The 24956-nt window shown below is 39.5% G+C and overlaps 1 protein-coding gene across 1 annotated transcript in view; it reads right to left on the reverse strand.

Annotated features, from left to right (window-relative positions):
* The window catches only part of Arhgef9 (Cdc42 guanine nucleotide exchange factor 9), a 135905-nt gene extending 111531 nt beyond the window's left edge, over nt 1–24374 (reverse strand). The window contains 1 exon segment of the mRNA XM_034485018.2: nt 23827–24374. Within this exon segment, the coding sequence (XP_034340909.1) occupies nt 23827–23856 (30 nt within the window). The 5' untranslated portion in view covers nt 23857–24374.
* Between the last annotated feature and the right edge of the window lie 582 nt (nt 24375–24956).

The following is a 24956-nucleotide window of genomic DNA, read 5'->3' on the forward strand; positions in this document are numbered from 1 at the left end:
ATCCTATGATGGATAATGGGGATTATATGCTAAGGACCTATATCATTATGTAAGTTTATTTTTGCATATAGCTGAAAAGCAAAACAAGTCAAAAAAACTACCCAGTGAACTCTCACTTCCAAGACTCCATTGGAGCCAGCATTGTGGGTGTGATAAGAGGAGATGGTGAGGCAGAAAGCCATATGATCTCCGCTTCTGTTCCTGAACACCATGGTGAGGACATTGAGGGTTTCTGTAGCGTTTGTTACCATAATCCTGGTGTCTGATGATTATCTCTGTACTTTTTGTGAACCAGAGAATGGGCCACTTTTCTTTATCTGGAAGATATGATGAGATACTACTCAATAGTCAGAACAAGGGTAGTTTCTAGATTTTTGAGAAAGCAAATAAAATGGGGGCACTCCCAGAATCCTTGATGCCTCCCCTCATTCCCTGTGGCAGAGATAGGAAGTACTTTCATAAGGTTCTGGGAGTCAATCTTAAAAGCCCAGCCCAAGCCTTGCCTTACCGTCCTAGCCATCAATTTTATAAGCCCTTGGTTCCGTACACTAAGACACGTTCTGTTGAAAACTAGCATGCTTTATTTCTTCCAGCTGAGACTTGACTTATATAACTCCTTGGTTCTAATGTCTTCAGTGGCTCCCCACTGCTCTTACTGCTCTTAATGGCACATTCTATAGCACGGCATACAATGTCCTGCCCACATGGTATTCTTTGATTTCTTTAATCTCAGCTTTTACCAGTGCACTTTCAGTTTCTATTCTGCAGCTACACAGAACCTACAGCAGTTCTGGTACTCTACCAGGTTTTCTAGCTTTACAGACTAAAATTGTTGCCATATTCCCATTCTCTACTACAAAGCACAGTTCGGGTGTCACCTCCTCCAGTCTAGGCTTTCTCTGACCATGCTGTCTTCCCCCACATTCACCACAGTGTATAACATCTCTCAAGTACTTCATAATCATTTCTTAAATTCAAGAATGTGGCTTCCTCCTCCAGCCTGCTCTCAAGAGTCCTATATTCCAACCAGAGAGGCAAGGCCCTGTAGGATCACAGAGAAAAATCAAAACTTTCATATTCCAGGTCTTCAGATATGAAAAAGCAATCTGTTCAAGATTGCACAGCTAAGTATTGGCAGAATAGAAACCAAAATTTTTGTGCTTTGAACCTCAAAAGTACTTTGGGGAGATTCTACACCCTCGGCATGGCATTTGATGTCAGTCCTCTTAGAGTGAACTATAATAACATAGGAACTTGTACTCAAAGTGTAAAACAAAACCAAAAAAACTCCACTGGTTTAAACAACAATACTTTCCACTCCTGATCCACCCTTTCTACTATTAATATGAAAGTTTCTGGAACTCTCTTGGTTTCCGCGGTGTCTCCGTTACCTTTCAACACCAATTCCCACAATGATTCAAAAATTCTTTCATCGAGATAACCTGAGAGATAACCCTGAAAACTTTGGGTCAATCTCAGTTCATAGCTATCACTTAGAGACAGATGTTTTCACTACTGTCATGGGTAAGGATGAGAATCCATTCATGAAAGAATGTGGAATATAAATATTTCCAAACTCACATTATTTCTTAGGACCCATATTCAGTTCCACAGAAAATGATAGCCACAAAAACTTATAAAGTACTTACTCTGTGCCCCTTCAATGTGTTAACTATTTAAATACTCAGAACCCTATGAAATACATATTATACAAATTCTAGCTATATAAAAGCTGAGACAAAGTGAGTCAAATAACTTGTTCAACATAGTAATTAATAAAATACAAATATAAATCCAAACAATATGGCTCTAAAGCCAATATTCTTTTATATGATAAAGTATCTCCTGGGTCATAGGGATAAACTGCTTCAATGTTCTGACCTGGGTTTTGCAGAGGGAAGGTCATTAATAACAGACCAGAAAATGGAATTGGTCCCCATTAGAAATTTTTGCAAGAAATGGTTCAAGAATACTGTAATTTGACACCACAGAGCTTCATTCCAGCATCCTTGATCTGGACTAAACATTGGTCAGACAGGCCTTTATCTACATGACCCTGATTTGCATGGCAGAAACTGCACAACTGGAAATCACTTACAAATGTGGATCACTTTAATCTCCCAGAACCGGATATTGGCCAATCTAGATAGTCTTTGGAACAACTCAAACTACACACCAGGAAACTGGACTTCTCCCAAATAGAGACAACATCCTATACAACCTGAAGCCCCTCATCCCCACCTGGCAGCCTATTCTCCTAAGCTGCAAGTAGTATTCTAGGTACTACCCAGCCCCCTGCCTTCTTTTAATGTAATTAATAGGCTCTTCTTCTGTAAATGGTAAATCCATTGCCTGCTACTGTAGCAATTAGATGCATACTCAGTCCATTACATGTTTAACTGTTCTAATCTCCCAGAGCCAAAAGAAGATTTCTAGGCATGAAACTTTTCTTTCTGGAAGATAAAGGTCAATTCCTGGTTGGCTTTTGTTTATCATGTTTCAAACAGATGCCAAAGTCCTACTTCTTCCAGGAAGTACTCTCAAGAAAGTTTTTACATTTTAACTTGACCCCTCTCACACTCTATTTACTGACTTGTCAGTTAATCCCCAACCCAGCCTACTCAGTAACTCCTCATGCTTGTCACAGCCAGTCTACAGACACTGAATCCTATTTGTTCATTTGTGTTACTTATGTTACTTTTATTTATGTTACTAGATGCTCTTTTATGTCTGTCCATTGCTGTTTGAGAGAATCAACTTCTGGAGAACAAGAACACCTGTTTAATTATTCAGCACAGACATCTGCACTATTATAAAATAAGTCCAATTCAATAAGCACTTATTCTGACAGCTAACAAGGTTCTCAGAGAACATTCTAATGGAGAAGACAGCCAATGACGTACATAACTTCAATGCTATATGTTAAGTGCGCCAAACACAGTCAGATAATTAGTGAAGTTGTTAATGATTAGAGTGTGAATCGTAGAACCTAATGCTCAAGAAGGAAAAATCGATTGTCTCTTTCCAATGTTCTTGGATAGAAATCTTCTCTATGATATATGTGATGGTAGGGGAAGCAAGAGTGGGGACACATGCTGGGCACACATGGTACTGAGCTAAAGCATATTTTTATTGAATTATCCTCAGAAGTATTAGAAGATGAAATTATCATTGTTATTTTAAAGAGGAAGAAATGACAGCTGAGTGTTTACATCATCTGACCACAACCATATATGTAGGATATAGAAATAGGAGGACTTGAACTGAAATTTGGTTTTCAAGCCTACCCTTTTTCACTATTAGCTCTGAGTCATTTCGGAGCAATGGCTCTCAAGTGTTCTAAGTAATCTATTAGGGATTCAAACTCGAATCCCTCCGAAGCACTTTCCCTTACACAACACTTTCCATAAAGATAAATGTACCATTTCCTTTATTATGTTTTAATTATTATCTATGGACATCTTTGTCTACCTGTGTGCATGTTGACATGTGTACAGGTTCCTGCAGAGGACGAATGATATCAGATCCCTTGGAGCTTGAATTTATAGTGGATTGTGAGCCGCTCAGGATAGGTGCTGGAACTTAACTCCAATCCTTTGCGAGAACAACAGTGCTCTAAACCACCAAACCATCTCTCTAGTCCCTAATATGACCAGCCTTTCACTCTATATACTTCAGAACATGTATCCAAGTATCAAGCTGGAAGTGACAATGGGGGACAGAGTAGGACTATTATCATTCTTATTCTAAGCAATTATCTTTCTGTTTATTCTTCATTAGAAAGAATTCACCAAAGTGGTTGATGTTCAAAGGCGCATCCACAATGCCTTGAGTAACTCACAGGAAAATGTAGATTTAAAAAAAAAAGTAAAACTTTCACATACAAGTTAAATCTCTGTTTCTTGGTGGGTTTATAACTTCAGACAACTCTCTTAATGTCCTTATTTTCAAAAACCTTCTTTTCAGTTGTAGCTTAAAATAAAGCACAGGTTGTTTTAAATCCTCAACAATTTGGCTGAAGGTGGAACAGGCCTGGCCTTGGTCCTGAGGTGGTTCCCTGGACATTAGATGATGAATTACTAGATTAAGTTAAATGAGAAGATTGCCTATAATTAGACAGTAGTGGGTAGACTTTTAGAGAGAAATCAAAGAAGGATAATGAGTCAGACTCTCTCTGAATCCTTTTCTCCTGGATATTTACAAGTTTAGCTCTTTCACCTCCTCAAAATTGTCCTACCCTGACCACTGTCTCTAAGACTGTATGCCACTTCCTAACTAACCCTTTTGCTTGCTTTTCTCTTAAAAACATTGTCACGACCCGCACTATTACCCAATTCTTTGCTTATTGACGAATTGTTTCCCTTTTATAGAATGTAAGCTCCACGAAGGCTGAGACTATTTTCTTAACTGCTCTACTCTGGGCCCCTAAAACAGTGCTTAGCACACACCAGTAACATGTTTAACGCCTGAATAACTAAATGAACAAATGACTGAATAGATAAAGGACAACGTTCAGGACTCTTGACTCAAAGTAGGATATAAAAGATACCCATCGTAGAAAGAAAGCATCAGCTTCAGCCTGTGAATACCAACCTTTGCTTCACAGACATGTCCAGCCCCTTTAGGGGCCTTGGATAGTAAGAACTCCACAAGGAACTAAAAGATCCAGCCTATAGGTTAAGAATTGAAGTTATCTCTTCAGATTTCTGTTCCCTAGTGGCCACCGAGAGATCCTTCTTCAGGAAATGCTTCCTATACCGCCCTCCTGTGGCCAATAGGCATGAATAAGCACCTGAATAAATACATAAGAACAGCAATTTCCTCCTGTTCCTTTGCTTAGATCTATTCCAATCCCATTTCACATTTATTTTTGGACAATTTCAGTTCTATTTCAAACAAGCTTGTAGGCCAGGCCATCTGTCTCTACTCAGGGTACAGAGAAGACTTGTTAGGAAAGAATAGTAAAGATCCAAAAGCCCATGCAGAGGAAGGACAATGGTTTCCTTTAGGGTTATGATCTTTCTGGGGCAGTTAAAACTGTATTTATATCAATCCAAAATCGAGATGGACTATGACTGTGTCTGTCAGTATCATGACCCAGTGTTTAGTTTTGGAGCCTAGGCTCCAACATAGTTCCTTTCCTGGTTCTCATGACTCATTCAGAGAGCTACCACTCTTGAATTGTCACGCCTGAGTTTGCTTTGCAAGCTTCATTTCAACTCTAAGTCACTGGATGGACATTCAGGACACTAAACACTCATCATCACATTAAGTTTAGAATTTTCCTTATAAGAGATACTGAACAAGAATCACATAAGAGAGGAAGAATTGGGGTGAGTATATGTTGTATGAAATTCTCAATGAATTAATAAAATGTTTTAAAATAATTGTAGATACAAGTGGTTAGATTAGGCGTATTATATAAGTAAACTGAAATTGGGGTATGAGGAGGACAACTGGTTCAGCTGGAGAGTTTTTCAGGAACTGGGTTTGAAATTTTACATAGCTCAGTGGAGTCTGAGACAGTTTTGCAATGATATCCTGAATGAAACTGTCAGGAAAAGGCTGGATACCACCAAAGCCTGGTAAAAAAGACATGTGCAAGATAGTGGTTTCTAGAGATCCATGAGCTCCCAGGTAAAACTGCTGAAGCTCTCTGTAGACTGACAAGAAGAGATCATAAAGATTTAGTATGTTAAAGCAGCATGATACAGAATAGTATTGATGTGTGATCTTTTGGATAAAAAAGAGGAGGCATATGCTTACTCTGCTTATATCTATATTTCAAAATTCTAGAGAGATACATAAAAAGCTATAAAGCTGGTAACCTACCCTATAGTAGGTGAAGAAACAATACCAACTTACTCATTTTTATAGATTGATTGTGTTTGACCATGTGAATATTATTTATTCAAAAGTTAAATAAGAAAAACTGTTAAATTTACTGAGTAGCCTCCTCATGTCCTTAAGTCACTCCCTAACCCTCTGTCTGTTTCTCTAGCTCAATGATTCATTTAGCCAAGCTAGTTGAAAAACCCTAGACTTAGAAGCTGTCTATATTAATGGTTAAGAATACAAACTTTATGGCTGGTGAGATGTCAGTTGGTAAAGTGCTCATATCAAGGAATAAGGACCAGTGTTCAGTTCCCCAGAACACATATAAAGATATATGTGGTAGTGTGGATCTGAAAACCTATTCCTGGGGAGGCAGAATCAGAAGGACCTATGAAGCTTGTTTGCCAACTAGTATTCATGAATCGGGTATCTCCAAGTTCAGTGAGACAGTTTGTCTCAAAAAGTAAGATGGAGACCATCAGAGGATAAAAACCCAGCACTGACCTCTGGAGCCAATCATCTGAGAGTCAACCTTACTTTTATTTGTAGCTAATTATATGACCTTTGAGCAAGCTACTTAGTGTCCTTGGTTCTTATTTTACTCATCTTTAAATTAGAATTGTACAATATCTTAGTAGTCTTTTTGTGCTCCAATCTAAGAAAGCACCATAGCTACTTTTATGTCTCATCTGTAAATCAGGGACATTATTGTGGTTGTTTGTCAGGTTTAGTGATGGGATACATGTGATGTGAAACACAAGAAATGTCTGACATATAAAACTGTAGCAAATCCTAGTAAATAATACCATTTAGGGATCCAAATAAATCTCTGCCCTTAACTTCAGGCAAATAATATATTCTCTGAGCTTCAATTTCCTTCTATAAATAGAAGACCCAAATAATACCTGCCAAAGAGATAATGACACAACGGATTTAAATATCCTCTATAGAATGAAATATATTCAGTTAGGATGTGAAGCATTGCCATAGTAGAAAAACAGGGCTTTGTGCTAAATGAAGACTCCAGTTGCTCAAGGTTCTCCACTCCCACTTCCAGCATTCAGAATGAGGTTACCACTAATGGACAACTGACAGGCAACTATATAAGCATCAGAAAGTGAGTCTCCCAAAAGCAGTCAATGAGGACTTCACAACAGTGGCTGCCATTCCACTGACAGAGATACAAAGTGTTTTCTTGAAACTATTCCTATTTCTAGGAGGTGCTTAGGCTTCCTTTTGGTGGTTACAAAAAAAGAAGAAGAAGAAAAAAAAAAACAGAAAAGGAAACGACACAAGTACAAAAGGCTCACATACACCTGATTCAAAAGAGGAAAAGAAGTCACTTAGAACAATCAACTTTCTAGATCCTCACAACCAGCTTTTACAGTTTCACATAAGGCCCTTGCATATGCATTTTTGCTTTGTACCTTACAGTAGCCTGAGGATTTATTCTCATTTTATAAGGAGTAGGAATGCGACTTACCGCTACTCCTCCCCATTGCTTTATGGAATTGGAAAGAACAACAGATGAAGAGCCAGAACAGACAGTTCTAGGAAACGTGCTTTGGAATCCATACAACTCTATACATTTGGGATTAGAAAAGAACTGCAATATCAGGGTCAAACATAGAACTGAAGTTTCCATCCTCCAGGCAAAAACTGGTGCTTGTTATGGTTTCAATATAAAATGTTCCCAACAAGCTCATCATGCTGAATGCTTGGTCCCCAGCTGGTAGCACTATTTTGGGAGCTGATAGGCGCTCCAGGATGTGGGACCTAGCTAGGGGCATGCTTTTGAAGGTTATTCATTCTTACACTTTTTTCATTTTGCTTTTTGTCAGCTATGAGATAAGCATCTTCCTCTGACTCATATTCTTGCTACCATGATATTATGCATCAAGATTCCAGAAGTAATGGAGCTAGAGGACTGTGCCCTCTAAAACCCTGAGTCAAAATAAACCCTTCCTCCCTTAAGTTGTTTCTGTCAAGTATTTTCTCACGACACAAACATGGTGATTTGTATTGCAAAAAAAAGAAAACTACTCCCCAAGAATAATTGGCTGAACCTTATATTTAAATAGAGTATTGTGGGTATAGAGTATTGCAAAATCCCTCAATACATAAGCATACTTGATGCCCAAACTGACAGACTTTGATCCCCTGGATGCAATGGTGAAAAAAGAAAACTGATTTCTGCAAGTTGGCTTCTGATCACCACACAGGTGTCATGGCATAAGCATATATGCACATGCACATGCAAATAAATGAATACATAGATAGCTGATAAAATATTTTCAAAAGAATTTTGCATCTTCCCAGAAACTATGACCTTTTATTATGTACCAGATTTGTGGCGATCTTGTGAGGGAAGTATAGCAAGAAATAGGAACCTAAAAATGTAACTACCCACACACAAACTTTTTTATCATTTTGCCCCGTTCTATTTTTTACTCCTTAGTTGTTAGAACTCACATAATTTTAAATTTCTTTTATTTTTTACTTTTTAAAGTTTTTGTCTGTTTTATTCACTGTACAGTACCTAGAATAGTGCCTGCTACATAGCAGATGCTCAATAAATATTACCAAATATGTAAGTAGATATTTTTTTACATTTTGGGCAGGTGTGGTTTAGGACAGAGAAACACTTCATTTTGCATATGGATAAACTTTCTCAGAAAGAATTTCTGAAACTTCCTGTCTTAGCCTATTGCTCTCACTTCACTGCATATCTGGTTCAGTAGCATTTCCCCTGCACTAAAAAAAAAATCCTGCAAACCTTTTTGCCTTGTGTTGGGCCAATTTCAGGCTTGGTAACTACAGGTAGCCTGGGGTTTGCCCCTTTTATCATCTTACTCATTTATTCTACAAACATATACAATATGCTCTGCATTCAAAAGTAACTCTGGCACACCTAAGTGCCTCTATATACACACACAGACACATATACATGTACACACACAACTGTCTTTACATACATATATATGCATGCACATACACATATATACACTCGAGCACCAAGCATGCATCTCAAAAACACTTAAGCGGTCATTATAAAAGTCCTGTACCACAGGTCTGACTGTGAAAGAGGTTTCAAACAATAGAAATCAACTGGTATAGTGATAGTGGAAAGGCAAGCAAGAAATTTACTCAACTCCATATTGGAAAAGGAGAGACCAAACACCTCTACTCCAACTTCAGTGGCACTGACATGAGCACTTCTACTATCTAGAACAATGGCCCTGAAACAATTGGTTAAACAGTATTCCAAATATTTTACTGACAGTGTTTCTCTGGATTAACTCTTCAGCCTGGCTACCTTGCATATTTGAGACTTCAAAGCCCATGATTATGTGAACCAACTTCTTTTGTAATTAATTAATTTCTTACTTACTTTCCGTCCTGCTCACTGCCCCCTTCCAGGTCACCCCTCCCACAATCCTTCCCCCATGCCCCCTCTTGGTCCCTCTTCCCACAGTCCTTCCCCTTATCTCCCCTCCCCTTCTCCTCTGAGCAGGTGGGGCCCTTCTGGGCATCCCCCAACCCTGACACATCAAGTCTCTGTGAGGCTAGGGGCTTCATCTCCCACTGAGGCCCGACAAGGAAGCCCAGCTAGAAGAACATATCTCATGTACAGGCAACAGCTTTTGGGATAGCCTCGACTCCAGTTGTTCAGGACCCACATGAAGACCATGCTGCACATCTCCTACATATGTGCAGGTAGGCCTGGGTCCAGCCCGTCTATGCTCTTTGGTTAGTGATGGAACCAATTTCTTAAACTAAATCTCTTTTGCACCATCCCTTGCTCCTCTCATCTCCAAAGAAACCTAGCTAATACAAAAACTGAAACATTAAAAGATTTAAATGATTGCCCAAAATTACACAGTCAGTGGAAGAACCAGCAATTCTAATTCCAATACTATCTTTACCTTGTCCTACAGCTCTTAGTCCAGTAGAAAACTGTTTTGATTCCATCTTTAAAATTAATACAACCTGCCCTTTATTCAACTCCACTATTTTTGCACCAGTCTTTCAACTGAGCTGAGCTTCTCCGCTTTCACCTCTTCAATTCATTCTCTATCCAGCTTATAAACGTCATCTTCTCCAATCGTAAAGTAGCACCAAGCAAGATTTAAACACTCTGTATTGCACCGAGACTAAATAGTGCTTATTACATGCCCAGTACTACCATACACACTATACAGTATATCAATTCACTTAATCTGTACAGTAACCCTATGAACAATACCAAGGCAAAGAAAGATTAGGTTACACGATCACCTAGCTAAGAAGCTATTGAGTTAGAATTTGAGTCCAGGTACTCACTCTAGTTCTGGAGCACTCACTATTGGCCACCTAATCCATACTGCCTTCAAGTATAGGCAAGATACACCTTCTCTAAGCCTACAAGGTCCTATATGAGGTAACACATGCCTGATTGCTGTCATATCTTTCTACTCACCTCCCGCTTGCCCTGGATTCTGGTCACAAGGGTGTTTCTAAAGCATGTCACACTGTATCAACCAGAAGGCCCCTGCATATGCTGTCCTCGCTGCCTTCTCTCAGCTCCCAAACCTCACCAGCTCTCTTGTTTTTCTCTTGCAATCCAAATGCGTCAAGATGTTTTTTTCCCAAATCCTTTCACAGCTGAATCAGCTTAAATGTCATTCCTTTTGGTGTGTTGGGCAAGTGCTTTAATAGGTTATCACCATCATGCCAACAGGACCTCTTAGACAGCTTAATGCCTTTCTGTTCCCCATTATCTGCTTTCTGTTAGTTAATAGCTTAGTCACTTGAAGAACTAGTCATGTTCTAAAACACCCACGTTGTGTTACTCAGTTTCATCACTGTGAAAAAAACCTGATCCTTCTTAGTCTCTCTTCAAACAGAGACTCCAGGAAGCCTTTGTATGAAGGAAGAAGGATTATTTCTTATAAATTATTACAGCTAGCCTCTTCACATTCAGAGAAGAGGAATTTTAGGTCTGCTCTTCTAAGATCTGAATTCTTGGCAATAGAAAATATTTTACTCTGTTTACCAAAATGTGTATCCCCCGTGTCCTATCAGGAATGGTATGTGTTCCCCATATAGGTAAAGAGTAGCATTCCTTCCACAGTTCCTTCTTGGCTATAGTCCAGTTACTCATGTGGTGGACACAGCAGAGTGGGAAGACAAGAGAAGCTGCGTGATGCTTTAATATGTTACTGTGTCTGAATTTTTGGTCAAACATCATTTGGGGTGTATCTTAAGGGTATTTCTGGCTGTAATTAACATTTGAACCAGCCTATTAAGTAAAGCACACTGCTCACCCTGGTGTTTGTGGGTCTCATATAATCAGTTGAAGACAATACTCCAGCTGACTATAGACTAAAACTTCCAAAACCATGAATAAAAATAAATCCTTCCTCGCAAATAGCTGAGAAGCACACCAGAGCATTCAGAAGCTACTTCTGTGGCATATTATTTCATAGATTCTCTGTTTTATGTTATATCTTCTGTTTAGAATACTTTGTACACCATGTATAATTCCTTGCAACCTACCACACAGCAATTCTGCTAAGAAGCTTAAAAGGTATAATTTTAATACTGCTTTTAATCAAAGTACAGTCCTCTGAAACCTTGCACTCCCATACTCCTTTAGTTATCTTCTTAATACTTCTTATGGAATTTAGCCCAAGTTGAGTTTATTTCTTCTCTATTCAATCAAAGCACCTTAAAGGACTAGAAAGATAGCTTCGATGTTAAGAGCACTTGCTGTTCATGCATAGGACATAGGTTCAGTTATCAGCACCCACAGGGCAGCTTATAACCATTGGTAACTCCATTTCCAGGTGATCTGATACCATCTTCTGGTTTCTTTGGGCACACACACACATTCATATCCATAAAAATCAATCAATCCATCCATAGGTCCCTTATAAGCGCTACCTCCACTACTCTACTTCCATACACAGACACCCTCCTGCAGGGTCTAGACTGACAGATCTTCACCCCTCACCAAGGAAACTTCTTTTTGCAAAAGACATAGGCCACTACAGAAAACCATAACAAGTCAAAATTCAGAATTGTGGAACCCAGTCTCAGTGCATATATATTCAAACTACTCCCACACCTGAAGCTCAGAGAACATTGTGGAGACTGGGGAAAATTGTAAAAGTCAAAAGATCACAGAGTTTGCTGTAAGACTCTGTATCCAATAAATGTCAGGAGCTATATGCATACAGTCTCACCAACATGACTGTTCAAATGTGAGCTGTACAAGGACAACAATGGACATGCCAAACTGGATGGGACAAACACCACCAGATCTCAACCCTACAAAAAGAACTATTGGCAAGTGAGGAAAGCTGAGTGACAGAGAAGTGGTCTTCCCCAGGGAAGAGGACATCAATTGGTTGTCCAGGACAAAAATAGTCAGCTATAAAACATACATGCATATAACATTATATAGACTGAGAAGGGTATATTTAGGAGTGTGTGTGTGTATGTGTATACACATATGCACATAATAACAACTAATGAAAAAAGAAGACATGAATTTGAAGAAGACACTGGGGATATATAAGAGGGTTTAGAGGAAGGAAAGGAAAGGGAGAAATGTAATTCTAATCTCAAAAATAAAAAAGTGAGTATAGGAAAAATTCTGAATAAATAAATAAACAAATAAAAATAATTTTTGAGCACATTGAAGATGTAACTCAAATCAGTGGGCTATACTTCAATATAATATAGTGCCTTAGAAATCAAAACCAATGCTTGATAAACATTCATTTTCCTTAAAATTATCTATTTAAAGCCATTGTATAACAAATAATAACATAAGTATTTTATAAACAATAAATCATGTACCCAAACTTTTGAAATAAAGGGAATCATCTGTGTCTGTACTTTCTCTTACAAGGTCACAATGAAACAATGTCACCACTAATTGGACTTAGGGAATTAAAAAACTTGCACATGAAGTTGGGAGGGGGACAAAGTGGTAGAGGGCTTAGAAAAATGTAATGGAGAAAGTGGGGGTGATTATGATCAGTCATATTGTTTACATGTATGGTACTCTCTCAAAGAATTAATAATATATTTTAGGGGTAAAAAATGAACTGCAACATTGTTGTTAGTCAGTGTTAAAAACTGCAGACATAATTGACCATCAATATGAGACAGAAAAGAATCTATTGCAGCCATACAAAATGAGGCCCTCTCTATGTAGTAATAGACAAAAATCTTCCAAAACATATAATTAATTGAAAGGGGGAAATTCTAAAATCGCTATATGTGTAAAGTAATGAAAAATGTGTGTGTTTACATATATGTGTTCTTTTTTAAAGCAAAGAATGTCTCTTCATGAATACCCAAGATATTGATAACAGCAGCTGCTTCTGGGTAAAGTAACAGAGTAATAGGTTTGAGCAAAGAAGAGAGACATACTATTCATCAAATTATGAGACAGTGTCACATTCTGCACTGTAAGCTGGTTTAGAACCCTCTATGTAACCAGATGAGCCATGAACTTGGAGTAATTCTCCTGTCTCAATCTCAAGAGTACTGTAATTATAGGCATGAACCACCACACTCAACTCCTTTATTTTTTTTAAATCTACACACTACACAAGTAGAAACTTATTCAAAATTAAGGTCATTTTTGCCATGCATCCATGACATAGAAAAGATAACATATTGAGTTGTTATTAAATATTGACATATCAATTTTGAACTTTTCCCCTTTTCAATTAAGTATATGCCTTGGAGATCTTTGTATATTACTACATATAGAGAACCCCATTTTGTATGGCTTGAAAGAACCCTTAGGAATATAACAAGATTAGTCAATGATTCTTTGCATATGAAACTAATTTTCTGAGCCAAGCGAGATAGTTTTGACTCTCAAGGAAATGTAAAATATTTATGTAGTTTTTCATCTTTGCTAGGCACTGGTTCGAGGTGCTTTATATGTGTATTTATTTTTTCTTTACAACTACACTGTAAAATATGAATGTATTACAACTGTAGTCCCAAATATGAACATAAAGACATCAACTGGATTGAGCTGCCCAAGGCTATGCAAACAATAAAGGACTGAAGGAAATAGTTGATTGTAGGGAACCTGAATCTTGGATCTGTGCCCTTATCCATTACACTATGTCACTGGCACTGAGATTTAAGATAAAAGCTAGAAGACTATATATGCTATATTGTCAGCACCCAGAAGTTTACAACTGATCAATATATTACTAGATCAGTATATAAATAGATGGATGGGTGGAAAAATGGTTATATGTTGTATAACTGAAGAGGGCAGATAATAAAATAAGGGGTATAAGGGTCATGGGTGGGTGGCTTGTATATAAAGGAGAAATTCGCCAACAAATAGATGAGAATTTGATATCTGATACTGTCATTTCTTTAACATTGAGATAGATGCTTAAATTATCTATCCTTGTTTCCAAACTGCACTAAATTATAAACGGTCAGAAGACAGGGATACATTTCAGTTTCCTTCTCTGCCATATCTCTATAGTCCAGAAGAATGCTTAACACATAGTATGTAATCAGTAAGTTTGCATTAGGTTACAAATAAACAAATATAGACAGAATCACTTTGTGAGAACTAATATGAAGAGTAATTGAGATAGCTTTCAGTATAACTAGTACTTAACCGATAAGCTTCTCTCCTCTCTCTTTTCACTCTCTCTCTCTCTCTCTCTCTCTCTCTCTCTCTCTAATAAATTTATGTCACTGATAATGCACTGTCAATTGGTACCTTATTTTTAAACAATCTTTTTTTTTCAGTTATTGAATAGCTTTGTGGTCCTGAATAAAGCACCGTTTCTCTCCAAACCTGAGTTCACAATCTATGAATGAATAATATTTAAGCACATTGTATTGTGGCTACAGAGAATGCAAGATAGACAAAAACCTTTTTTTTCTCTCAAAAATCTTAATCTATGACTCAACACATAAAGTAAATGACAGGATGGGATAAGTCAGAGAGACAGATTCAGACCTCTGTCTGTCCCTTCTCCATCTTTCCAAGGCACATCCATAGTAACTATGTAGCTTTATGGCAAGAATGTGAAATTTCTTTTTTCTGTGAAGGGCCAACTACTAAGCACTTTACGAAGCATGGGCCATATAAGCAGTGTCAGAACTACTCAACTTTGCTTAAACAGCCACAGAAAGTAAATTATGGCTTATTCTTGAATCTTATGGCTATGGTTCAAAATGTGTTGTAAGCCTTTAAATTTGAGTTTCAAATAATTTCATCTACTTATGCTACCAAATATACCTGCTTTATTTCTCCTAACTACTTAAAAAACACAAAATCCATTCTTAACTTGTGGGCTAAATTTGGCTGACAGACTACAGAGTGTTTAATCTCTAGTCTAAGGTTTGGGCACAAGTACGCCTAAGCTGATCATTATACCTGAAATGGTCTGGATGCAATCCAGAAAGCAAAGCCGACAGTGTTACCCTGGAAGTACTGAAATTAGATGACAAAACTGCTTGATATAGAGACAAAAGGGTCAGAAAGAAAAGGGCCAAAAATAAAAAGCAAAATTCTCTACTCTGTAATAGGCTATAGGCTTTCCCTGGGATCATGTCCAATTTGCAAAATAAGGGCACACTGGAGGGGAAAATATTTCTTGCTCTTTAATGACAGAAAGCCAGTCTAAATCCAAGGAGCTCAGGCTTCAGTCAAACCTTAAAAACTACAAATAGCATTTGTTGAGGCCCACATTCTGCCTCAACACTTTGCCTCAACGCTTTTGGGGCTAAGTGCTCTGGTCAAGAGAGAGAGTGGGGCTCTTGGGGCAAGAGACGCGAAGAATGGAGACAAGACAGGGTGTGATTCAGTCTCTTCTATTTTCTCAAGTCTCCCTTCTTGAAGGGAAGTCTGAGGTATTTATATACACAAGCAGGAGAACACAGGTGAAAACATTTTACCACGTTCACCATACAGCTGAGGTCACTAAACAGCAAAACAAGCTATGTGGGATAAACAATATATTTATCAGAGTGTGCTTCAGCTGTTAAAGGCTTTTGACAACCAAGTCTTTCATCAGGGTATATGGTTCCAGATGGCTGCAAAGTTGATCTAGCCACTTTCTACTAAAGTCGGCTCCCAACAAGCATTAACTCTGTTCATGGACTATGAGGAGCCTAATGAAGTGTCCCTCCCACCACCACCACCCCACCACCACCACCCCCACCCCCCCACCCCCGCCTTTCAGGACTGATGAGGCCCTGAGACTATATAAGTCCCATAGTCTCCATTTCTGTGGAAGAACCTCATGTAATGTTAGATGTGGCAAGGAACAAGATTATTTTTCTTTTAGCTACCACACTATTTTTTCAGCCTGATTCACCTCCTCTGAGGGTCAACCTTCAGGTCTCCAGCTCTCCTTATGAGTACTGATGGTAAGTCTCAAGCGCTTCACTTTTTACCCTTTTAAAACTGCATGTAGACACAGATCTCCATGTTCATTCCTTTCTGGTCCTATCTAGCTATGCTATCCTCTTTAGAGGTAGGCATATACCTAAATCTCAGGTCCATTTAAATCTCTTTGAGACTCTAGAGGCTCTTATGGCACTTACATCAACAAGTCACTCTTAGGTTGCAGAGAGGAGGAAGAGAGGACAAAAAGAGAAATGCAGCAGCATCAGATTGTCCTTCAAGCAAGAGTTTTATCAATGCCAGAAGGATGACAAAGCAAGCTATCTTCTTTGTAGGTCACTTATGAGAAGGTCAGAAAGGCAAGGTGTTTCATCACAAGGAAGTAGGAAACAGTTCTTTTACATTACCAAATAAGGTTCAATGACCCTAAGTGCTCTGTGATTTGAACTTAAAACATGAATCTGCAAAGTTCTAATGCATTCTTGGGTAAATAGTCAGAGGGAGACTTCTGGAAAGCAATATGCCTGTTTAATATGTGACCTGTGGGACATGACATATGAAACATATGAGCCTGGTTAGAATGTGACAGTGCTCAGTTTGCCTCTGTCTCCAGGCAGCCAGTCCTCTTGATTTATGGCCTAGTTACCTGGAAGGCCTGTTTCCAGAAGTGATAGGTTTCCTGGTTGTGTGATAACAGTTTCCTGTCTCATCATGGCCCAAAGCTGTCTGGAACCTCGAAAGTCCTTCTATAGTCTTTACAATAGACATCTACATAACTCAACAAATTCCACCTAAAAGTGTATGTCCATTCTTAGGTGCTCACTAAAGATCCTAGCCCAGGGAATGGTGCCATTCACAGAGGACAGGTCTTTCTCCCTCAATTTACTTAAGAAAATCTCCCACAGGTATGACCAAAGAGGCATTACTTCTAGGTGATTCTAGATTTCATGTTGCTAATTGAGATTAACCATCACAGACTCTTAGCAATTTTTCTCAAAGGCTCTGATATTCTTTAAAGCCTGGGGCACACACACAAAAAAAGGTTTATATTCTTTCATTGATAAATTCCTACTTACTAGGCTACAGAGACTCTGTAACTCCATGCTACACATCTTAGCAGCAACAGTCAGTCAGATTCTCAGAGTGCTCCAGGACTTAGAGACCACAGTTCACAACCTTAATACTTTCTTGGGACAGATACCCTCCAGCACTTCCTTGTCCTCAGTGTTAGACTAAAAAATGTTTTCTTTTTTATTTTTATCTACCAATACTCTTATTTCTTATTTGCTTTCCTATTTGAGTAGCAGAATCTTTCCACTCAAGGACTGTCTTACCTCAGAACTTTTAAGATAGCCCCTACTTCTTTGGACAGGCCCTAGCCAAAAGACTTGTCCTCTCTTAAAGTTCTTCCTAGGAATAACCTCCTTTAGTATGTAGATGATTTATTAATAAATCATGAAGACTAACCCACTTCCAGTCAAAATACAATCATAACTTTTTCAAAGTCAGCCTTTTATATATTTTTCTCCTTCAAAGCCACCAAAGTCTCAACCAAAAAGATATAGTATATTAAATTAGCCAAGAATAAAAACATTATTAAAGGAAAAAGGGTCTAGTTCCTGAAACTTTATTTGCTCTGAGTCCAAGGAGCCTTTTCCAGATACCATAATGATAATGTTTTAATTCTGGGGAATCCTATCACCAAACAACTGAAGACCAACTACAGAGTGTTGTAGAACTGACTTCCCCAGTTAGTTTCCCCAGCTAAATCTTTTTATGAGGCTCAAAACGGATCAGAGGAAGAGTCAGACTGGGTCCCTGAAATGGCATGGGCCCTGAATATCCTAAATTACACACTTATGGTCTTGCTGGTACTCCCTGATCTCAGTAAACCCTTTTCTCTGTATGTACATAAGTGAAAGAAAGTAGCACTGGGAATATTAACATACAGATTTTGTCATCCTCTCAGTGGCCGGCTGCTTGACTCTTCATGATGTTCTTCACATACACCCATGCAAAGGACTAAAATACCCACTAGTTTCCTTGGATATCATCATTAGACAGAGCAATTCCCCACTAAAACAGAGAGGGCCTCAAAGGTAACCACTGTTCCTGTAAAACAGTATTCCTCACTTTGAGCTCCTCAGGGTCCTATAGTCTAATAATGGTCTGCCTTTCATTTCTAGTATCCCTCAGGAAGTGACTGAAGCACTTAAAATTAAGCATTATGTAGCCTGGCACCATCAATCTTCTGAAAATGCAGAAAGGGCTAAGTTAACCCTTAAGAGCTCTCTCTAAGCTTGTGCTCAACACTCCATCGTCTAGCCCACTCTTCCCCCAAGTACACTTTTGTGATTCCACATGGCTCCCAATTCTATAATTCACCTCAGCTCCTTCAAAGTCCTTTATGGTCAGCCCTTCCTTTTTAATAGATTCAGATACTCATTATCTATCTCAATATATTATCACTGAGGCAAGCATTCAGGGTTGTCACTGAGTACCAAAATAAGCACAGTGCAAGACTGAATCCACCTCTCAGAAATAACCTATTCACATTAACCCTGGAGATTGGATCTACCTTAAAACCCCTCCAACAAAATAAAAAGCCACTTAAAGCTTTCTGGATTGGATCCTATCAAGTCCTAATGTTTCCAGCTACAGTCAAGCTACAAGGCCTATCACTGTGCCTAAACATATTCAAATCTATTCCACCCACAAGAAGCTCAAACAACCTATTTGTAGGAGGCTCTTGGAGATCTGTCTACTTTTCTGAAGAAACCTAAGTAAAACCCTTCCACAGACTTCCCCAGACCCCAGGAAATAAGTAGCCAAGACTCACTGTCACCTTTCTGAGTTCTGATACACTTTCATAAGCAAGCATTCCCTTTGCCATCTTACAGGATCCTACTCTGTTCGGAGAGTTTATGTTAGACCTGTTTCTACACAAGATCTGTTCAACTATTCCTGGGCACAGGTCATCACTTACCTTGAGTTATACTAAACTGGGGCATATTCACTGTCATTTTACTTATATACCTCAGTCGTAAAGCCAACCCTTAACTCCAAAAGAATCTTTTGTTTGCCTTCCCTGAGTCTAAGCCATTCAAAACCTCACCTGGATGTGATTCCTTTGACCAAATAGCCATGACTCTTTTGTGGTGATCTCTCCTGACAGTCCTCTCTTGTGTTTGAACATCTCCTGGATGAATATCTCCTAGGAAGTCTCAACAGGGAAGACTTGGACTCTCAGCTCCTATAGCACATTTTTGGGGTTTTGTTTGGCTTTGTGATTGGTATTATTCAGATCATAGGCCATTAAGCTCCCAAAATGGTACCACCTACACCAACACCTGTTTCCCACCACCAAGGGCTCATTGACCTCCCAAGTGATGTCAGTCCTGCCTTCAAGTTCCTATCAATAGTAACTCCTCCCTCTCCAGAATTCTGTTCAAACATTTTATGCCGTATAGTCCTAAAACTATATGACAGATCAGCATTGCCAACCAGATGCTAATTCACCACTTCACAGTTCTGAAACAGTTCCGTAAGACAAGAAATCTTCACTCCCTTGTCTATTATTTGGCTTTGCCGATACGTCAGTTCTGAGAGTAGAGCAAAAAGGTCAAAAATACAAAACAAAATTCCCCACTCTCTAGCAGACAGATCCTAAATGCTTGAAGAGAAGCCAGTGATTTGTGATGTCTTATGTAAACAATTAGACCCTAACTTCTAATGGCTCCTTGAGGAAACTCACCTGAATGGCTAGTCTCAAGGACAAGTGATATTTACAAATATTGCTGCCTAAAATAGTGAGCTGCCCTCTTGAATTCTTTTTAGACAGATCTCACACAAATGGCCTAAGAGGCATGAATAATTTCTCCCAACTGCTACAAAGGACCCCATTCATCAACTTTCATTCATAGTCCCCACCCCCCACCTCTTTATAATATGCCTGCAAGTTCCGTCCACAGTATGTATTCTGTATTAAATCTTTTATAACAGTTCTCATCTGGTAAATAATTATATCCTGACTCTGCTCATCATTTCCATTCTGACATTTGAGTCTGATCTAGGTTAGGTTAAGAAACTTAGAAAAGGAAAAGGTTCAAGTTCTGTGTCCACCTCTCATTTTCCCAGGCTGCATGCACACCATTTAAAAATTCATCATTTCTACTGTCAGAACCTTAACTTTCACAGTGCTTCCCAATCTCCTCTAAGTTCAACATGGAGATCACCAAGTCCCTCCTGGTAGCTACAAGTCAAGACTGTCCAAACATCAGACTCAACAGTCAGGCTCAAGCTCAGACTCTGCTGCCATCTTCCTTCTCTATCCCTTCTCTAAAGGCTGCTTACTACTCAATTTTGCACTGCTTATCTCAGTGAAGAATCTCATCCTCCACTTGGTTTCCCTGGAATACTCTTGTCACTAGAAGCAAAGAAGAACAAGATCATGATCATTTCTTTACTATCAACTGTAGCATCAGGCTTTGGCTCAGGATCTAGTTCTATGCAGTCTGATTGACCCTAACATCTAGTGTCTTCTTCTAAACATGCATATGAACCTTAAGTGCCTTCATTTCTTTCATGTTTTTACTTACATATCCTTTAACTAGAAAGATTTTAACTGATCTAATATATCATACCATTCTTACCTCTGATCTCTACTTTTCTTAGTTCTTAAGATGTCTTGCTATATTATATATTTTGTGTGACTGGTTTGTTATTCCCCACCATCCACTAGATTGTGAACTCCCTAAGAGTTAATTTGTAATTTGTTTGTGTCCACTGCTCTTTTTCCTCTATACCACATCCATGCAAATTCATAGTAGATAGCCTAACATTTTTTAAGGAAATCAGTGTCTACAATAACACCTAGAAGATAAGTGTATGCTATCCATGGCTGAGAACAGTAAGGAAAGTATAAATGTCAGGCCCTCAACCTTAGACTTGTGACTCTAAGAAGAACATTCTTCCTATTCTAGACATAATTCTTATTTCAGTGACAACTATCATTTCAAGCAGAAACTATAAATAAGACTATCGAATAATTTATCAACCAATGTGAACTCCAAGTTAAACTGCCTGCATCTATTAAGATAGTAATTTCCATAGAAATATTTTATGAGTTACATGGTAATATTTGAATTCATTTACAACGGTCAATTGTACTAAAAAAATTCAATGTGTAGTGTAAATAAAAGAGCCATATTACAAAATGGTGACTATATCTAACTCCCTATTTCTCCCTCATAATCCTTCTAGTTAACGTTTTATTTAAAATCTTTTCATACACTACCATTTTTATCATATTCATTCCCCAACTCCTCTCGGATACTCCTAACTTCCTACCCACCCAACTTCATGTTTCTTCCCTTCCCCCAATAAACCTACAAAAATGGATTTAAAAACAGTAAAAATATATATATAAATAAATAAATAAACCCTGCACAGGTTCAAACCAGACGAAATCCCAGCACTGAGAAGGGGACTTGGACAGAGTCCCTAACCAAGAAGGTATCTGTGGTTGACACCTGCTGGAAAGAGAAAATCCATTTTTTTCAATAGAGTGTTACTGGGTATATCAACCATTACTCTAGGAATAGTTGGCTTACTAGTTAACTCCTATCTAACATTTACTGGTAGGAATGTTGATGGGCATTCATAATCTCATTTAAAGGAGAGAAATCTGAGACCCAACATATTCCCAACAGTGAACACTGTTGGTAAAGACTAGAGGTTTTCTGCCCCACCCCACCCCCAGCTAAAATAATAGTGTATTATCCTTCTAAATTCTAGCAAGTGGCTAGGTAAATGGTTAGTTAGTTTGTTTGTCTGTCTGTCTGTCTGTTTTAATCACAGAACAGTCACTGCTTTGGTCCCCTGAAGTCTTTTTTTCTTCACCAATCAATCTTTAATTACAAAGTCTTTGAAAGCTATGTCATTGGCTTCTCTTAAAACTGAGAAAAGTTCAAATTCTTCATTAATTTAATCTGTTTGCAACTTATGGTTCAGTCAAATTGACATGCTGATATATTTGCAAGAGGAGAGAACTCTCACCCGGTCCCAGCTGCCACAAATGACTGAAGCTGGGATTTGTCAGGCAAATAGTATAGCATTTGTTCCTACTGGAGGTCTTTTCCCCATTCATTCTTTTCTGCCTTTCTTAGCACCATCTGAAATGATAATGCATGGAATACTAAGGAAGGGCACTGAAGGAGAGTCAGGAGACTCAAATTTACCTACAAAGAGTTTGTGGCCTTGAGCAAATCTGTCCCATTCTCTGTGTCCTCTGGTGTGCTGGCTGGACTCCAAGCACTCTAATATCTTTACCTGCTCTAACTTTTATTGCTTCTACAAACATTTGATTTAGCCTTGTGGGTCCTCAGGGTAGGATAGAGTCCTGGGGAAAAGAACTAGGCAAGCCCTTGTATTTAATGCTATGAACTAGATGCCTTAAGAACTACAGAAATGGAGAGGCTGGGAAAATCCTGAGGAAGGGAAAAGGGGAGTTCCTCTGAATATATTCCTAACCTACACCAGTTTCTCTCTTTTCTTTTCAAATGGGAACAAAAGAGGAGTTAAATATCAATTTTTGCCCAATTGCTTCAGGCTCTTTTCCTTTTGCTGCAGATTGTGGGTGGCAGTGCAGAAGTATGTGCTGACACTGGCATTAGCGCCTGCTGACCCAACCCAACTAACTGCCCTCCAATACCCCTTGTCAGTAGTGAATACAAAGTCATTGTGGCCTTCCACTCCCCAGTACCCCTAACCAGGTTTAGATTGTCCCTGGCTGATTCACAGAAGCATCAAGATTCAGCCACCACTTCCTCTCTGCAAAGGGAAGTCATTTCAAGGTCTCCAGGTATAAAAGGGATCACTATGGCATAAAATGAACTGAAAATGATACTGAATTATACACTCACACATACAAACAAAAGCACACACTTTTTTTGCACTGGTAAGAGTCTGCTAGTTGAATTCCCATTTAGAAAATGAGGGTTTCTGTAGCCATCTCTCCTTGACAAAGCCCTAAATGTGGACAGGGTGAGACCATCCTAGGCAAGGAGAGCTTTGCAAGGCTTTCCCAGATTGCTTCCACCTGGGTGGCTCTGGTCCCTAGTGCTGGCTAGGGGTGTCAGGTACACACATCCTACTTAAGGAGGTCATGCAGCTCTCCTATAAGGCTCTTTACAATCCTAGTCTTTGTGGCTGTTCCCCTCAACCCCTTGCCAGCCTGCTTGCATCCTGGGAGCTTTAGTGCTTACAGAGAGCCCCTATGTCAAACCCTTGTCTCTTTGACATCCCAGGTAACACCTGGGATGTTCCTGGACACTTCATCTAGCCCCCAGCTTGAGCCTAACCCAGTGTCGGAGGGTGGCAGAGATGTCTAGGGGGGATGGGAGGGGTCTTTACTGGTCTGGCAGGCAAGCAAAGTCTCCTAAAATGGCTACAGGAAGCTCACTGGTGTCTGAAGGACAGTGGCGAGGGCGGTGGGCTGAGGTATGGGGGCTCCTGGTGTGGAGGTTAATTCGAAGGATTGGAGGTTGGGTTGAAGGATTAGGGCTCATGCAGGGAAAACTAGAGCTACATGCACTCACCATTCCCGATCCGCCTCTAATCCACTGCATGGTGTCCACGAAGTCCAGCTTCTGTGAGGCCGGGTGGCTGGTGCGGGTTGTCGCGGGCTGACTGGGAGGGAGGGCTGGGCTGGAGGAAGCGAGAGCCCCAGCGCCCCCTCCGCCTCCCCTCCTCCACGGCTCTACAGCCGAATCCCCTCAGCCTGACCTAGCCTTCAGTTTGGTGGTTTCTTGCCGGCGTGCGGGCTGTGCTTCTCCACCCTGCAGCTTCCCAGGGGGCTTGACAGGAAGGAAACACGCAACTGGGGGAGGGGGTCCCAGTGAGCCGCCTTTGTCTTCCTCCAAGGCTTGCAAATTGAGGGGTTGGATGCAGGAGAGAATATAGGGGAAATAACCTCCGCCAAGGGTAAGGCAGCTGCCACCCCTGCCTGCCCTCCTGCTGCTCTCGATTTATATGCTGTTTATTGTGGGGCTTCCCAATTGCGTTGACTCAGCGGAAAGTCTTCTCCAAAAGTTGCAAAAGGTGTTGGGACAGTCTCTAAATATTAAGATCCTAGCCCACTGAAACCATGCCAGTGAATTCCCATGCCTCTCTCCCCAAATCCTCCCTCCGTATATTTTTCTGGTGCCCTCTCTCTAGTGTCTAATCTCTTGCGCTTTCATCTGCATTACTTTCACTTCTCAGAATAACCGTGGAAAAGCAAGCTTTGTTATCCCCATTGTACAGTAAATAAAAGGAGGTTTGAAATGGGGAAAGGACCTGTATAAAATAAAGCTCTCACTTTATCCTCTGCAGCGGCTTTCCAAACTTCTTTTTGCTTACTGTGTTCTCTCTCTCTCTCTCTCTCTCTCTCTCTCTCTCTCTCTCTCTCTCTCTCTCTCTCTCTCTCTCTCTCTCTCTCTCCTCCCTTAACACTTCCCATACTTCCCATTCCAGTTGTTTTCCTTTTATCTTCAGGAATATGGAAGTTGGTCTAAATGTTGGATGAATTTTCCACTTGTTTATTTGGCTGAGAATAAGGGAAAAAATGTTTATCAACAGAAACTGATCATTTTTCATAGTGCCAGCTCTGGGCAATGAAACCCAGGCCAGCCCTTCTGCATCTGCTAAGAGTTGAGGTTGTCAGCTCCAATCACACCCATTATTATTC

The sequence above is a fragment of the Arvicanthis niloticus genome, chromosome X, assembly GCF_011762505.2.
Source record: "Arvicanthis niloticus isolate mArvNil1 chromosome X, mArvNil1.pat.X, whole genome shotgun sequence".
Taxonomy (NCBI): domain Eukaryota; kingdom Metazoa; phylum Chordata; class Mammalia; order Rodentia; family Muridae; genus Arvicanthis; species Arvicanthis niloticus.